Here is an 18,118-nt window from a genome sequence, read left to right as displayed (position 1 = left end):
CAGTGCCACTCCTAGATGGGCCCGGTGTTTGTGTCGGCCACTAGGGTCGCTAATCTTACTCACACAGCTACCTCATTGCGCCTCTTTTTTTCTTTGCGTCATGTGCTGTTTGGGGAGGGTTTTTTGGAAGGGACATCCTGCGTGACACTGCAGTGCCACTCCTAGATGGGCCCGGTGTTTGTGTCGGCCACTAGGGTCGCTAATCTTACTCACACAGTCAGCTACCTCATTGCGCCTCTTTTTTTCTTTGCGTCATGTGCTGTTTGGGGAGGGTTTTTTGGAAGGGCCATCCTGCGTGACACTGCAGTGCCACTCCTAGATGGGCCCGGTGTTTGTGTCGGCCACTAGGGTCGCTAATCTTACTCACACAGCTACCTCATTGCGCCTCTTTTTTTCTTTGCGTCATGTGCTGTTTGGGGAGGGTTTTTTGGAAGGGCCATCCTGCGTGACACTGCAGTGCCACTCCTAGATGGGCCCGGTGTTTGTGTCGGCCACTAGGGTCGCTAATCTTACTCACACAGCTACCTCATTGCGCCTCTTTTTTTCTTTGCGTCATGTGCTGTTTGGGGAGGGTTTTTTGGAAGGGACATCCTGCGTGACACTGCAGTGCCACTCCTAGATGGGCCCGGTGTTTGTGTCGGCCACTAGGGTCGCTTATCTTACTCACACAGCGACCTCGGTGCAAATTTTAGGACTAAAAATAATATTGTGAGGTGTGAGGTATTCAGAATAGACTGAAAATGAGTGTAAATTATGGTTTTTGAGGTTAATAATACTTTGGGATCAAAATGACCCCCAAATTCTATGATTTAAGCTGTTTTTTAGTGTTTTTGGAAAAAAACACCCGAATCCAAAACACACCCGAATCCGACAAAAAAAATTCGGTGAGGTTTTGCCAAAACGCGTTCGAACCCAAAACACGGCCGCGGAACCGAACCCAAAACCAAAACACAAAACCCGAAAAATTTCAGGCGCTCATCTCTAATCCACACACATATATATATATATATATATATATATATGGCAAAGGGTAAGAGTCAACTTACCGATTTACCAAACCAGCCTTTGCAGATTTTTTCCGATGGGGGGTGGGTGGGGTTTTTCAATAGATAGCTACATCACACACACACTCACGTATCTTTTACCTATAGCAGCTGCATGTTGTAGATGGGGATAAGCCCCACCCCCTCTCGCAAAATGCAGTGATTTACAGGTCTTTCGGGAGGGGGTGGGGGCAAAATTGTGCAATTGTAATGGAATTGCGTCATAGTAATATTGTGCCCGCTCTCTCTCCTCTGTCAGGGGGGTTTCTGGGTACTCAGAAACCCCCCTGTGTGCGCTAATGAGTAAAAGAACAAGACTTATGTCTGGCAAAATCACACTAACATACTATATAACTGCCTCAATCATCCCCTCAAAACTGCTTGCTCATGAAAAATGTCAGTGAAGCTGCATATAAAGGACTGTTCTGAGAAGCATAAGTCACACAGTGACCATCACCACATCAGGAGCATTGGAAGCATAAACATAATTTAACCAAGTCAGTGGGACCTATTTATCAATATAATAATGTAGAAAGTTTCTGCATCATTTTATGTATTAGCCCTAAGCAGGATATTTCAATGGGGTGTACGATATAACTCCTATGTAGCAAACTCAGAATTTCGCCCCACTGCTTTACGTCATCCTCAAATAGCATAAGCCGCTTTTTGTCTATGGAAGGATATTCGCAGGATAAGGATTTTCCGATTTTTCTCCTGCAGCCTCCAGCCAGCATGTGCCATGTCAGATTCCCCTTGGAGGAGTCTATGAATGACTCCGATGTGGCCGGGATCTAACTTGCAGGGACAGTAATTATCGTTACTGCTGTCCCTGTGAGTTAAGGCCCATACACACTGGCCGATAAAATGAGCAACATCGCTCATTTTCCCCCTTCCTGAGCGACGTCGCTTATTTTATCGGCAAGTGTGTATGCCGCCAGCGATGAACGATGCGCGGCCCCGCGGGTCGGCAATGATCATCGCTGTCAGCAGTGCATGCAAGCTCAATCTGGACTGTCGTCCATGGCCGGCGGCTGTGTGATGTCACTGAGCAATATGAGCGGTCATATTGCTCAGTGTGTATGGGCGGCCACCAACCGCCCCGCCCGGGAGGTGACACACTACACGACATCGCTCATACAGGTTGAGTATCCTTTATCTAAAATGCTTGGGACCAGAGGTATTTTGGATATCAGATTTTTCCGTATTTTGGAATAACTGCATAACATAATGAGATATCATGGTGATGGGACCTAAGTCTAAGCACAGAATGGACTTATGTTTCATATACACCTTATACACACAGCCTGAAGGTAATCTTAGCCAATATTTTTAATAACTTTGTGCATTAAACAAAGTGTGTGTACATTCACACAATTCATTTATGTTTCATATACACTTTATACACACAGCCTGAAGGTCATTTAATACAATATTTTTAATAACTTTGTGTATTAATCAAAGTTTCTGTACATTGAGCCATCAAAAAACAAAGGTTTCACTATTTCACTCTCACTCAAAAAATTCCGTATTTCGGAATATTTGGATATGGGATACTCAACCTGTAGAGCGGCATCTTCAAGTGTGTATGGGCCTTTACACTTAGAAATTAAAAATGAAAAAATCTGCTGTGATAAGGACCATTACTAATCGTGGCAGTGCAGCGATTATTAATACACAGGCCCCTTAGATACATCAAATATATCTGTTTGTAGCTGTACTCCATGTACTACATCATCAAGTGTATCCTGGTGCAATAACGTGTGAAGCTGCTGCGGTCTCCTTGCCAGATGTTGTTTCTACATAAGATATAGATGTAATATTTTCATGGCTGAGTTAAACTTTCAGCAGAGCCGCAGCAACCGTCTTCCAATACAAGATAACAAAGATAAATCTGGTGTGATGTAAATCACTAACATATAACAGATTATTTTTGGAAGACGTTAGGAATTATCATGAGGTTATATTTTTAACATTTAATCAAAACATACAAGCTCTCAGTAGGAATCATATCATCAGGGGCAGATTGGGAACTAATAGTGGCCCTAGAAAATGTTGTAGATGTGTCCCGACATGGGCAGCACAAGAGGTATAACATACCATGTAGCCATGGCAGCATCACTGGATGGCAGAGATGGAATAACAGAATGAATGGGGACAATGCAGTGTACTGAGTGTGGTGGGTAGTCTGTCATATGTGTGTGTGTGTGTGTGTGTGTGTTGGGGCACATGACAAAACACAAAAAACAGGTCCCACAGACATGTCAGCCTACCAAGAATCTTCCTGGTGAGCACTATGGCCAATCCGCCCCTGCATATCATTGTCCATTTACTTCCAATATTCATTGCCACAAAGACTTTTCTTTCAAGCTTTTTTATGTGAATACTTGTAAGGTAAACGTAATATTATTCAAGCCAAAATCAGATGGACATATTAAATAACACTGTTTGATTAATAAATCAAAGCTTAGACAATTTCTTGACTGCTGTTTTCAATTTTTTTTTCCAGTTCATAGATGACTATGCAAAAATCATCACACCATGATAAGACCGTGAAACTTAGGGCCTAATTCAGCATGAATTGTAGTTTTTCGAAAAATCGTAAAACTACAACTCTATTCACAAGCATGCCCAGCACAGGGCAAGGCTGCACCGCATGCCGGATCCTTCCCACCCGCTAAAATGCGAGCGCTTCACTAAATAGCGAAGTGCTTACATCGTTAGGTTATCTCCCTGTGGGCAGGCACTGGGCTGCCATGTTTTGGATTGCAGAGGATTCATGTGACGTCACGTAGCCGCTGCGGCACGCCGGTCCAGACATGCCTCTGCTGTCCGGACTGCACCCTTTCCCAAAGCCGCCCCGCCACCCCCCCCCCCCCAATCACTTAGACTGCAATCGCAATCGAAGGTCTTGCGCATATTTTCGCACTTCAGCGACTCATGCTGAATCGGCACCTATGTCCCTAGTTGTGTAGTTTGCTATGTACAGGTGCACTTGCCATGGTCTCACTATTCTCTACAGTTCTGATTTACTGAACTGTTGTACAAATATATGTAAATGTTACAAGTAGCTTTTTTAAATAGAGCGACTTATAGTTTGCTTAACTGATCATTTAATAGTAACAGCTGGAATGACTGCACAGAAACATAGATGCCCTTTCTCAGGCTGATTATACTTCATGAATAGGGTTATTTACCTTTCAAGTATTTAAATCCCTATGTCTCTTCTGTCTGCAGAATAGAAGTCGACAAATAATCAAAAACCCCAATCTTGGCTCTAAATACAATATAACATGATGACCCTGTATTTAATATATAGCATTGTATGGAGTTATAGTAAATATCCATGTTTTATTTAAAAGAATAGAGGTATAAAAAGGCGCTTTCTACGTATCTTACTGTTTTCTCTGGACATTTCAATGTTTGAATATATGCCTGATGTCATAATATAAAATGTAACAGGCATGCATATATTATTCCTCCAATATAGCTCCCGTTTCTATTATATTTGGTTACATTTAAAGTTTCATGAAATCTCCATTTTTTTTAAATCACCATGAAATTGTTCAAAATCAACATTATTCTCCTGGTTGCAGATTCTCCATTTGCAACATTTATATTATACTGCAGATAAAATCAGGACATTCTCCGGTAAGTACAGTATTCAGGCCTATTTGGCTACGTTATACAGTAAATTGCTACAAACAGGTGTATTCAGAAGTCCATGGAAGAACTGAAAGTTATTTGAACTCTGTAAAAAAAAAGTTGATGCTGATTGCTACCAGGTACCAGCACCAAGTTGCCTGTGTGACAATAAAAATTGGAAACTTAAAGAGCAGACAGGAAAGCATGCATTGTATGAAGCATTAATTATTATTATTAACAACAGTTTCTTGTAGTTGTATTGAGTTGCACTATACAACTGGAACAACAGTAATAGAACAAAACTGGTTAATGATGACTACAATCATGGCAACAACAGCATATATTTCATGAAACGTTCGTGCAGTCACCTGTAATAGTATATCACAAAGGAGACAAGACCCAGGACAACGAGGAGAACAACCAATGAAACACCAATGGTAACATTACGAATCCTTGTTTCTGTCGCATGTGGTGCCCACCACTCCAAGTCATCAAACTGGCACCGCTCTCCAATATATCCCCTGACACAACTGCAATACAGGGCATCATATATTTTATCATACATATCTTTAAACAAAGTTTTCTAGCAATATACAACGTTAATGTTCCAGTAAAGCAGATAAACATATGGGCATGTCATTCTGCACAGGAACCTTATTCATTTTCATATTTGCATGCTGTAGTGTAACATGTACTAGAGATTGATAAACCTCTAGAGATGAATAAACCATAATAGTTTATCCATCTCTAGAGATTACTATATGATAAAGAACCATGTGATAATAATACACATCAAAATTAGTTATGTTCTAATACCATAGCCATGTGGCACTGGAAAATAGATATCTAGTCATTCTCATCTCCTACCAAAATACTCTCCTGAAGCATTGCCGTCTGTCATGTCTTACTGACAATTGTGTTCGGTAGATCAGCAATGCCACCTACAGACCATACTGAGAGTTAGCATCCAATTAATGACCTAACCGTATTTTACATAAAGGGGTCCCAGAAAAATACACCAAAAAGTGTGTGTATGTATATATATATATATATATATATATATTGATTTTTGTGCTTTGTTGAATTGTGTGTCATTACTACTGGAAGGCGGGCAAGGGGGTGTGGTTCATAGGGACGACAGTGTCTAGGTCAACCATGTTTGGGTCGACCACTATTGGTCGACAGTAACTAGGTTGACAGGGATGCTAGATTGACAGGGTCTCTAGGTCGACATGTTCTACAGTAGGTCGATATGGTCTAGGTCGACAGGTCAAAAGGTCGACATGAGTTTTTAATGTGTGTTTTTTGTGTCGTTTTCTCCGTACAGTGACCGGGAGCCCTTGCATGGCTCGCTACGCTCGCCATGCATCGGGCAAGGTGCCTCGCTCCGCTGCCGCTGTGCTCGGCACAGGTTACTATTCCCAATCATAGTCTGCGTGGATCGTTAAGTATGAAAAAGTAAAAAAAATTAAAAAAATTTGAAAAACTCATGTCGATCTTTTGACCTGTTTGTAACGAGTGCGCCAACACAGGGTCTTTCTTTCTTCTTCTTCCTAGGACCTAGAGACCCTGTCGACCTAGTTACTGTCGACCAATAGTGGTCGACCTAAAGATTGTCGACCTAGTTACTGTCGACCTAGAGACCAGATCCAGGGCAAGGGGTAGGCATGCCTATATGGAGTGCAGTCTGGCACATAATTATTGTTTGCATTTAATTACATTTTATATTGAAAATACAACTTAAGAATTTATTAATAACTGTGAAAACCTCATTCAGGTCTGGTTGGTCCTGCACCCTATGCCGCAAAGTACCAATGTTCAGAACTTTGTGCAGGACCCGTTCTGTGCGTGCACAAATGGGTCATGCGACATATTATGCAGGACGGCATCAGACTGTCAGTGATTGACAGTGTGATGTTGTTTGTGGGTGGTAACTGCCTCTGTTTGTGATAATGGAGGTGTGTCACCGCTGTTTAGGAGGAGAGAAGATCTCTTTAGTTGGATGGAAATTTCCTGGCCTCTTACAAGGATCTGCGGCAGGCAACTTGCGCAACCCCATAGGTACCATAAGTTGCCCAATGGTGTCACAGTGATGTAATGTTGCGTCCTAGAACACAGGTTGGATCACTATGGTAGCAGGAGGCGTCTATTTGTGGTAGACGCCTCCTGCTGCATTTACATACAGAGCAGCGTTAGCAACTCCGTCCACATTATTAGCCCCAATATTCACTCTTACTACGCTTCATTACATTATTATGTTGTGTACAAAGAGTAATGCAAGCTTCTACTACTAACACTGCAAGCCACATCTACGCTATATGTACACTATTATGAGGCGTAGGTATACATATTTTTTACGCATACCTCCCAAAATTTTGGAGTCTATAATCGGGTTGGGGAGTGTGGCACATTGGGGGTGTGTCTACTTCATGTAGGCAGTTTGGAAAAATGATAGCAGTCAAACAATACACAAACACCCACAAGTCAGGATGAATCGTCTCATCGCAGTGCAGTCCCCACAAATAAGTACTGCAACGCTGAAATCAGGACAGCTGGGAGGTTACGAATGATGTACTACAAGTGTGGTGCAAATTCTGCTGCATCCACCTCTAAATAAGCCCCTAATTGTATGGTATATGTCTTAATATTATACTGTACATCTATTTAGACAACTAAATGCAAAGTACCATATTACAAGAGGAAAGGAAGCTAGGGGAGGAGAGATGGGTTTCAGGGAAAATGGATATAAAAACACATATTCCTGCTGATACCACTTTCACACCGTCTAAAGGCGGGTCGCACATGGGAGCCTGACACGGGAGCTCCCAGTGTGCGACCCACCCCAATACTCCTTTCACACCGCAGACTGCAACCCGGCATATTGCCGGGTTGGTGACGTCAGCGGTGACGCGACGTGGGCGGTGCTGGGAGATCACGTGATCTTCAAGCTCCGCCTGTCCACACACTGTGAATGGGAAACGGGTCGCACTGACCCGGCTCCCGCTCACACCGCACAGCGAGCCAGGTTGAACACGAGTTCAACCCTGCTCGCTAGCAGGGTTGAAATACCGGGTCGCTTAACCTGGTATATTGCCCCTGGTACCTTTCACACCGCACAGGAACATGGGTTATGTGCGCTCATGTGCCAATAACCCGTGTTCAAAGCTTCTGGTGTGAAATGGGTATTAGTGAAACTGTGACCTAAACTAAGCTGTAGCTGTTTATAGCATACCTCCATGCAAATGGGCAGACTATGAGCAAGACTGCTCAGCATACTGGGATACAGAGGGTGCTGAGGAATGTAGGTGTGCAGTGTAAGAGATACACAATGAAAGCTCCTAAACAGATCAGCTAAAAGTCTAACACTTTGCACAACTTACGTGCATCCAAAGTCTTCCAGAACTGGAAAGTACATACACACACCACCATTGAAACAGTAGTCTTCATAGGATGCAGGACATTCTCGTGTATGTCTATTTCCTGAAGAGTTCTTTACATTCATATTGAACTCTGCAAAATGAATAACCATAGATTTGCTGGTCAGAAGAGTACAATAATACACGAATATAGGGATACAGTAAGTGATATGTATTCCTACACTATGTAGACAAAAGTGATTGGCCAAACCCCCACCTCCAGTGCAAGTGAAATATTGAGCTTTTGCAGCAGACACGTGTTCACGAAGGAATAAAACGGGCAGAGGCAGTGGCTTCACAAGCCGGGAGCAGGGCGTGCGGCCAGCACCCAGGTGTCTCCCTCGGAAGGGGTGACCCCAAAGTGTTGGCTGTTCTGCAGTGACAGGAGCTGAGTGCTGCAATGTGAAATTCTCCTGCAGCACTCGGCTCCTGACACAGATGAAGAGCCAGCACTGCACACAGCCGACAGCCCAGACTCCAGGGGCAGCCAGCATCTAGCAAGATGCTGCCCTCCCACCCCCCCACCCCTCCTGAGTGATGCAACAGGTATTCTGCGGGGCCATACCTCCTTTTATTAAGCCACACACCCTTTTTGGGCGTTTACAGCGTAGGGGGTGAGTAATGCTGAGTACACACTGGGTGTCACCACACGCGGTGATGCCTCTGTGCAGAGGGGTACGGTTTAGATAATCTGCTAATGATGTGTCGTACCGGAAGGAGGCTGCATGATGTCATGTTTCTAGGGCCACTTCAGTGTCACAGTTGGTCACTGTACTTAAGGTGGAATGGCAAAACATATGCCTGCTGTTGTCTAGGAACTTGTGCACAGTATGCCAAGAAAGGTGTCAGCAGTAATCACTGCACGTGGTGGACCTACAAAGTACTGACATCAATCAAATCTTGTTGATCTATTTGATGTCAGTGTCCAATCACTTTTGTCCACATAATACATATGCAGATTTAGTTATGGTCGAAAAGGGTTAGAACTGTCTGTTTATCATAACTAGTACAGGCAGAGCTGTATTGAACATAGTTGCTGTAAGTGTGACACTCTTATTAAAACAGGGACAGCAGAGTCATTACATACTTTTTACATTTATGAGAGTAGGTAGGCACTCTTTAAAACATTAATGGGCACCTGGTATATTGTTGTTCAATAAATGGTCTTTCATATAGATTTTTTTGTTAGTACTACTGATTAGTGAAATGGTTATTAACAGTTTGGAGTATTTTTTTCATGTGCATAGGATCTGCATTTGACTACCACCCTCTGCCCACCAATGCGGAAGACCACTTTAAGTACAGTATATGTGGTGTTATTTTTATCTAAGTTCCCTAATGTTCAGATTTTCCAGGATTTCTAGGTTTTAGACACAACAGTTCTCAGAATATTTATTATAATTACAGACTCAGAACCCCATTGTCACTTGGATATCCCAGTTCCCTGTTTCAAAAACATAGAGCTGAACTTACAGATGTTGCGGTTATAGTAACACATTGTGTGTTATGAGAGCATTACAGCAATACAAACGCTCATGGGAAATGTATGAACATTTAGGCAACTGGAAACGCATACAAACACATAAATAATTAATACCAATAGAACTGCACTTAGTACATACAGGATGCTGTGCAAATTGGAAACCAGTTTTCCACAGGTAGTTGTGGGCAAGTATAAAGGATTAGTTGGTAGAAAATAAAACTACTTTTTAAATGACAGGGATTGTGAAAGCACAGCCACTAATAGCACACCACTGGTTTTAAAGTAGAAATAACATAATTATTATATTAAAGCAAAGTAGTAAAGCATTTAAAAGCATTAAACACTTGCATTTTAAAGTGGTCAGTTAAACTAAATGAAAACAAACAATGGGAAAATGAAGGTACTTAACAAAGAGATATGATTACATAAAATGTTGAGGATAATTTAAAAATAGAATCAGGAGACATATGAAAAGCTTTGTAAATATGCAATGATTCTTTGGCTCCAGTATAAAAGACTGCTTTCTTGGTTAACCAATATCCCTCTGCTCATTAAAACAACTGACCTATACAGTTATCTGCAGTTCCAGGAAGCCCATTAGTGCATATACAGGTGTAATTCCCTGGGGTATTAGCACACTGAAACTGCTCTCCGCATCCATCAATTCCTAGTGTACATTCATCGATATCTGCCAGACAGAGGTTTACAGTTAACAGAATATAATGCCTGTATTAGGCTGTATGTTATGGAGAATGACAAAAAAACAAACATTTATTGACAAATGGCTAGTGTGATATGTAAGTCATTTTTAATTAATTTATGTTTATTTTTTTCATATTTCTTTAATCACTTTTGAAAGCCTTTACAAGGAAATGATTATTTTAAACAGTGCAGCAAAAATGGAATAGTTATATTTTGGTATTTTGTACCCTTTTCTGTTACAGCTGATCATATTCACAGGTTGTTCAGCATCACGTCATCACTATTTTCAAGAAGGCGTTTAGCGTAAATGTCAGAAGATTCAATATGTAATATTAAAGAATTTCTTGCGTGTTTAATAATATACAGTTCTGTGCCAGCTGGTGTGGCATTGGCATTATGATTGTGAGACTTAAAGTGTCAACTCCATGACCCTTTTGACTATTCAACAGAAAAGGTTACTCAACGAGTTTAACTAATAGGTCATTTGAGCTGTGCATTCATTATAATGATTTCCAATAAATCTATGCACTTGTTCCATTTGTGTCCTTTACTTGTACAGCTGGCAAAAGAAATGGTGAAAAATGCAGATCACATATTGGGCTTTAGCCAATCATCTGAGGGCAGGGCCAAACAATAATGACACTGCAGCAGGTAAAGAAAGCAGTTGTGTTGTATGTGTGCCATCCCCATGTCTGCCTACAAATAAGGCAGCATGATAAATGTGACTGGCTCATTACTGGATAAGGACACATATAATCATGTACTACATGCATCTTTAGCAGCTTCACAATGTAAAAAGGTGATACAGTTGTTTCCACAAACACCTATCCTCAAGTCACTACAAACAGCCTCGTTTGAAGTGCCACAGACTTTGCGACAAAGCATCGTGCCACACAGTATGTCACCGAATGTGGGCTTTGGTCACATTGCTAACACCACAAATGTACAGTGGACAAGTAGCCTGTACACTGCCGCTGGCATTGCAATCAGCAGCTGTGTGCAACCCGGAGGATAAGTTGGGTATAAGTGCAAAAGGCAGAGGGCCGATATGAGTAATCTGCTCCATGCATCCTGCCATACAGCTATGTCCTTAATCTGCAATTTATACCAATTGCAGTGTAACAAAAATACAAATGTTAAGCGCCCTACACTATAATACGCTTTGGATGCAGCTATGATGCAACAGAGATGCTAATTAGAAAATTGGTATGAAAGTCCCGAAATTACACCTGTGTCATCTAAAAGGATGGGTGAATATGGACGAGCAATGAAAATAAATGCTTAAAACGGTAGGGCATCGTTACCTTATTTTTTTATGAATTGAATCTGTTTAGCTAGAACTGGATTGGGGCTAATATGCCGGCATTCGGGATGCTGACAGTCAGAATACCGATCACGGCATCCCGATGGTTAGAATCCCCTCCATGGCTTAACTCTCAAGCGGCCCAGTCGTTCGGGATCCCGGCAGTGTCGGAATTCCTGCGTCAGCATTTCGACTGCTGGGATCCCGACCGCCAGGATCCTAACTGGATTCCCTTTTAAAGATTGTTTACAGAGTGACCACATGGAAATGGTAACAGCCCCAGTAGAGGGACTATTCAAGTTTTGTCTGCAACAGAACATGGCAAGTGACTGTGGGGCAAAACAGGGGCCACACTGTATACAAATTACACCAATGTACCACCTCTCTGTCCACTTAGTGCATACAAATGTGCACTCAGTGTCCCATCCCACTTGTCCCCAGTAAAATCACTCAGCCAGTCTCAATGGTAACTTAATATTGTTGGCTACTATCACTTTAGGACAGGGTTTTGTTTAATTTAAACTTTTGCATGTTTCTCCAAAGCACTGATCTGCGAGTGAGAGAACATAGGCACAAAGCTGCTTATTATGTGTCATTATCCTAAACCGGAATGTTTTTATTACATTGGTAGAGTTGCTTTTATAATTGCATCTTTGCATAGAAAGAGCCTCCCACTAAACCATGTGTAAGAAACCTCATTTTAATATGTTGTTCCACAAAATTAAAACTTGGGTACAAAATGTAGCGCGTGAGTGTATTCAACAAAGATAATCTCAACCTATACAGCTCACCCTGTCACACTTTACATGGCTAATCCGCATAAACATGCGCATAGATGCGTAACATCACAAAACACCATTTGCCATGGGAACTTTTTTATCAATGAAGTACAGTAAATAATCTTTTCAGTCTGTACTACTACTTACCAGCGCATTCCAGTCCATTTCCCAGAAACCCATCTCTACACTTGCACACATAACCACCGTCCATATTGATACATTCTGCCAGGTGTGGGTGACAGGCAGAGAACTGTACAGAGCATTCATCAATATCTGAATGGAAAAATATGAAGTGAAACGGAACTTACATTTATATTCTGATGAAGAGAATGAAGCACCATTTTCACAATCACTTAAAAATTCTAGTAAAAATAAATTTTCTACACTACTAGCAAATTCCTTTTAAAATCTCTGGCTGCTTAAAACTAAAAGTGCATAAATTAAGGTTGTGGAATGTGGTCTATACTTCTTCATCTTCCAGTTTCTAGTTTAATATTAGTAATGTTAGAGTATGTGTGGCAGCTGGGTCCCAGGGGGAGTTGGTTTAGTTAGTTGACGTTTACGTTGATAAAAAGAACAAAACGATGTATGGTGTACTATAAATTCACATGTGTCAAAAAATATATGTGTGAAACAAATAAAGTTACACGGTATTTACATTCCAGAGTCAAAGTATGTTTAATTATCAGGAAGTCCGTCCTGTATTTGAAAAGAAATGTCAGCTATGAAAAGCATGATAAATTTATAATATTGGGAAAAAATATTTAGTACTTTACAGCTTCTTAAACATATTCACGCAACATCAATAAGGGGCACTTTAAGGGAAGGGGGTACATGGTAATGTGCACCGGTCTACTCTATATCTGTTACATAGGTGCCGTCTTTCCAGTGATATATTCTAAAAGATGGTACAGGTTGAGAAAAGAGCAAAGACTCAAGCACATTTCGAGAATCTTTACTGCTACTGCACAGAGCCACCTTTCCAAATACAGTATATTACAAAAATATGGTGCTGCCAAACGAGTACAGGGAGAGGGGGTGTCGCACAGGCAGCCACAGTGGCAGTCTAGGCTGGGAGTGTGGTATGGGGCTCCCTAATGGGCCTTTGTGCACTGCACACACTATAGATAGGCCACTGATATCAATGGTCTTACAAGTAGTACTGAAAAAGGGTACAGTTTATTATGTGGAAACTAATTATTGTTGATCTATATATTTATTTGAAAATAGTGTATTATGGTATTTTCTCATTGTTTATATATCATTTAAATATGTGTCTTTCATAGGAAATTGTGCATAGGTTATAACTAAAAGTGGAAGAAGATATAAAAATGACATTGTAATTAAGACTTAATCATTCATGCCGGACTTATGTACAATTTTAATTTGGTTGCTATTATAAAATGTTTAACACATGTTCTTAAAGCCTATTAAACACGACTTGACATTGGTAGTCCAAAAAATAACGAATGTGAAAGGTCCTGTACATATACACAATTTTCATATTGCCTACATCATTCAGAAGCATTATCGCTTGGAGCAATATAAGAGAGTACTATGGGCGCACTATTATATAGTACATTATGCATTGCACTTACCCATGTGCACAAACCCCAAGGATAGTTAGTTTTCATTTTACTGCTGGATTCTGACTACAACTACTAATGTAAGCATGAAGGCAGGAACCCAGAATATTGAAAATGCAATATATAAACAGCCAAATTAATACTATAAATAAGAACTATTGTCATTTTTTCATTAAAGATAATATATATTATGTTTTGCTATGGCTCTATTATAAATGAAAAAAAATATAAATGAAATGAAATGAAAGAGAATTCAATCCTCTTTATAGTATGTAACTTTACATAAAAACTAGGTTACAAATAGTATGTTTTGGCATCATCTCTTTAAACACATTTTAAGCTACAGTATAAACATAAGAAAAAATAAGAATAAAAATACTTTATGACCAGAACATTTTCTATCTATTAGCAGGTCTCACAAGATTCTATAGAATATTATTATGCATGGAGCAAATATTTTTATTTTATTAGTTGTATGAAAACACAACCTCTGCAAGTAAATTACCAACAAAAAAACCTGTGCTAATGAAGTAAATACTAGTTGGTGCCCTGCCAAATTGTATCATCTATAGTCTTTAGCTAGCTTCTGGCCCTATTCTATGTATACTTTGGTGCGTACAGTTGTAAGTAGAGTTGACTCGTCTGAGTAAACATTTTGTAACTTCTAAACAGCAACAATGGGCTAACAGGACAAAGAGCATTAAAAATAGTTCCACCTCAGTGATTTGGATTTTTTTTACATGTCAACATAACTGTAAGGTTTTTTGTCATGCAGATCCCTCTGGTATGTTCTCAGTTATTTCCTAAAGTTCCTCAGTGCCAAGGAAAATAATGTTATCAATGCTAGCCAATGTAGACTGCATTTCTGTGACTTTTACAACACTGGTTTGGCTCTGAGAACTCATCATACCTTTATGTCACGAGTTCTCCAGTGAAAGTAACAAGTAAGGATTTGCCAAATGTCATTACCATTACAGGACTCTCCATTCCCAGTATAGCCTTCCAAGCACTGGCATCTTGGTCCATCTTCTGATGGCACGCATTGTGCATTGATATCGCACTGTCTGTACATACAGCCACTCTCATCTGTTTAGAGAACAAAGTTTACAACCTCACATTTCTGCCAAAGAAAGAATTACAGGCATAACAGGTGCACCCGCTATGTGACCTTTTTAAATTACTTTTTCGGTTCAATATGGATTATTCTTAAAATACAATCATGGCAACTAGTTATTGCAGTGCATTATTGTCTATAGTTTCCTACAAAACCTGCTTTGACTAGATTAACATTATGAATCCTTGGATCAGTTCTACATTGCAAATAAAACAGACAACACAGATTTACAAATTAATGTGCTTCACTTTCTATATAGTTATATTGAAGACGCGTCATTGCTAGCAATAAAAGAGCAGGTATCTGTTGTGTTATATTGCTTTTCTGAGGAAGTGATATATTATCAAAAAGAAAAAAATCATCTAAATGGAATTCACAATATGTGTCATTCAGTCAATTTAGTTATAGCAGTGAGTAAAAAAAAATAATAAATAAATAAATTGGGGTATTTGAATATTTAAACAATTTGTAAAATTAAGAGGCAAAACAGCAAAAAAAATATCATTTTTATTCAGATATAATAGCTTACAAAAGCAAAGGTGGCATGGAAATTGAACAAACCTCTAAGTGACCTCCGCAAATATCTGTTTGTTGTAGCATTGAGTAATGGGGCCCATACATTAGGGGAGAATTAGAGGATCTGAGAAATCCAACCTGTTGGAAATCTTAATTTGCCAATTCTGACCAAAAAATGATCAGGATTGGCAGCGTGGAATCGGGGCTCTAGATCAATTCTGACCAAAAAATGATCAGGACTAGCAGCGTGGAACCGGGGCTCTAGATGTATGGCCCACATTAGAAGATGAATCACCCTTCCAATTAGAAAAAAATGACATTGTTGCAAAAATAATGTTTCCAGACAGTGCAAATTCCTTTTACTGTTCAGTAGACATTTAAAAAAATATATTTTCAATGTTTTATGAAGCCATACTTTTACAGTAAATTGGCAAACAAAAACTGTAAGTTAAAATGTATTCTGATGACCTGACCTGATACCATCTTCCATACCATCTAAGGGCTTGTGCATATTATGATCCTGTGTGCTGAGGACCTTCCTAATGCAAGGAATGCAGAGCTTGGATGCAGCTATAGGTGAAATACTGATGAAGAACACTATATATACTGTATACAAGCATTCATAGTGAATGCTGCATGGACTCAGGATGCAAATATATTGCGTGCAGTATTTGACCACAGCTTACTGTGACCAATGTTCCCTTTTAGCTGAGCACTCTGGAAAAGATACATTTAATATGGCAGCTCACTGAAAACTCCACACTTGAGTGTTCTGTGAGAATAATCTCCACAGGCATTAATGTTCCCAAATATTACAGACTACCAACCTGTGCTCTTGGGACACACCTTACAATGTAAGCTGTAAGAGCCGTGCTGTTGGAGTGGGGTACCTTCATATTTAAAAGCGTCTTTTTATAATAGCTTCTATAATTTGCATTAATTATCAGATTTTATTAGTTTAATAAATCCATGGTTTATGTGCATTGCGTGTGAGGCTCCTATTGAGTTGCCTTCTATAATGAACATCTAAAATGTGCATAACATTCCATGAATCTAATCACTAGGAGACATTTATTTTACCTCATGATCATATATAATATAAAACTGGCACTCATTTTAATAGCAATAATTTTACATTTTTAATAATTACTTTAGTAAATACAATACTTTAGTAAATATTATAAAGTATTGGATTTATAGGACACATAGCATGTCTGATATCTCGTTATCTGAGCAGTTTTTCACCACCACTAAATCAAAGTGGAAGGAAAGATCTGACTAGAAAGTTATACTAGCACTCCCTGTTCATTTTACAAATAACTAATATATGCTTGCATAGATAGTGTATACATTTGCACTAGATAGATAGATAGATAGATAGATAGATAGATAGATAGATAGATAGATAGATAGAACATAAAGGGGCACTCATCATACATCAAAGACAGCAGAAACATTCCTTACATATTCAGAATGATAGCAGCCCTGCTATTTGGGACCTTTGGTGTTTTGCTGACCCTGGTGCATGGTTGTGCATCTTGATAAAGGTCACATGTTAACCGAAACATTGATATTGTTCTAAATATGTAAGGAATACATTTCTGCTGTCTTTGATGTATCTCTGGTAAGTGTCCTTTTATAACTTTCTATAAATCTGGATCTTGGTAGAGGTTGTAGTGGGAGACATCCCGGCCGTTGGTGTTACTTTTATAGATGTGAGTGCAGACTTTTTGTACAATATATATATATATATATATAAATTGTCTATTTAATCAGAGTGCCGGATGCTTTTACCTGTATATATATATATATATATATATATATACACACACACACACACACTCACACACACACACACACACACACACACACACACACACACACACACACACACACACACAACCTTGTATGTGTTTGTGTGCCTGTATATTGAACATTCTCTTGTGATAACAGTATAGAAATTTCTTTATGCTACCTCCACAAAGCCCAGTGATATGTTTGTCTTAAATTTACATTTACAAAATCCTGTAAATTTTTTTTAAATATTCTTTTGTCACAATGTAATGATTTAACAATCTTAATGAGATATTCTGACAAATGATTCTTGAATACAATATGTTACAAGTTATTTTACAGCAACAATAGAGAGAGGTGGATAATACAGGTATGACAATAGGTTTGGATGTTTCCTACCTGACACCAATATTTCAGCATCCAACTCATTGCTGCCATTTGCATCTGCTCTTATCCCGGTCCCATAGAAGTTGCCGGTAAGTGGGCCATAAAGAAAGGGCTGATAGCCCGTCGTCCCATTGCCGACAGCTAGCTCTTTTCTAGGTTCCGGTCTGATGTCTGTAATGGCTGCAAAAGAGAAAACTGTCAAACTTCATCTTAAACTAATTATGTATTCATTGTATCTGTCACTACTAAGCTGCACAACTTGGCTCTCTTTTTTTATTATTGAGTATTATAAGGGGAATTAGAGCATAATAGGATCAGTAGGTAAATATAGACAGCTAGTGAGTAGACTTATG

At 39.6% G+C, this 18,118-nt stretch overlaps 1 protein-coding gene across 8 annotated transcripts in view; it reads right to left on the bottom strand.

The window, feature by feature from the left end:
• The window catches only part of EGF (epidermal growth factor), a 230,742-nt gene that overhangs the window by 37,708 nt on the left and 174,916 nt on the right, over nt 1-18,118 (bottom strand). For 4 of the 8 annotated variants that reach the window (XM_063918837.1, XM_063918845.1, XM_063918855.1 and 1 more), the window contains 6 exons: nt 17,778-17,945; nt 14,924-15,040; nt 12,516-12,641; nt 10,150-10,272; nt 8,066-8,195; nt 5,054-5,215 (listed from right to left, as the gene is read on the bottom strand). In XM_063918837.1, the coding sequence (XP_063774907.1) occupies nt 5,054-5,215; nt 8,066-8,195; nt 10,150-10,272; nt 12,516-12,641; nt 14,924-15,040; nt 17,778-17,945 (826 nt within the window). Of the gene's footprint in view, nt 1-5,049; nt 5,216-8,065; nt 8,196-10,149; nt 10,273-12,515; nt 12,642-14,864; nt 15,041-17,777; nt 17,946-18,118 lie in introns of those variants that run through there. The other 4 variants (XM_063918864.1, XM_063918871.1, XM_063918896.1 and 1 more) reach the window with 4 other exon arrangements.

This window comes from Pseudophryne corroboree, chromosome 1 (assembly GCF_028390025.1).
Source record: "Pseudophryne corroboree isolate aPseCor3 chromosome 1, aPseCor3.hap2, whole genome shotgun sequence".
NCBI lineage: Eukaryota > Metazoa > Chordata > Amphibia > Anura > Myobatrachidae > Pseudophryne > Pseudophryne corroboree.
Note: the sequence above shows the minus strand (reverse complement) of the source record. Positions and strands in the feature narration are given on the sequence as shown.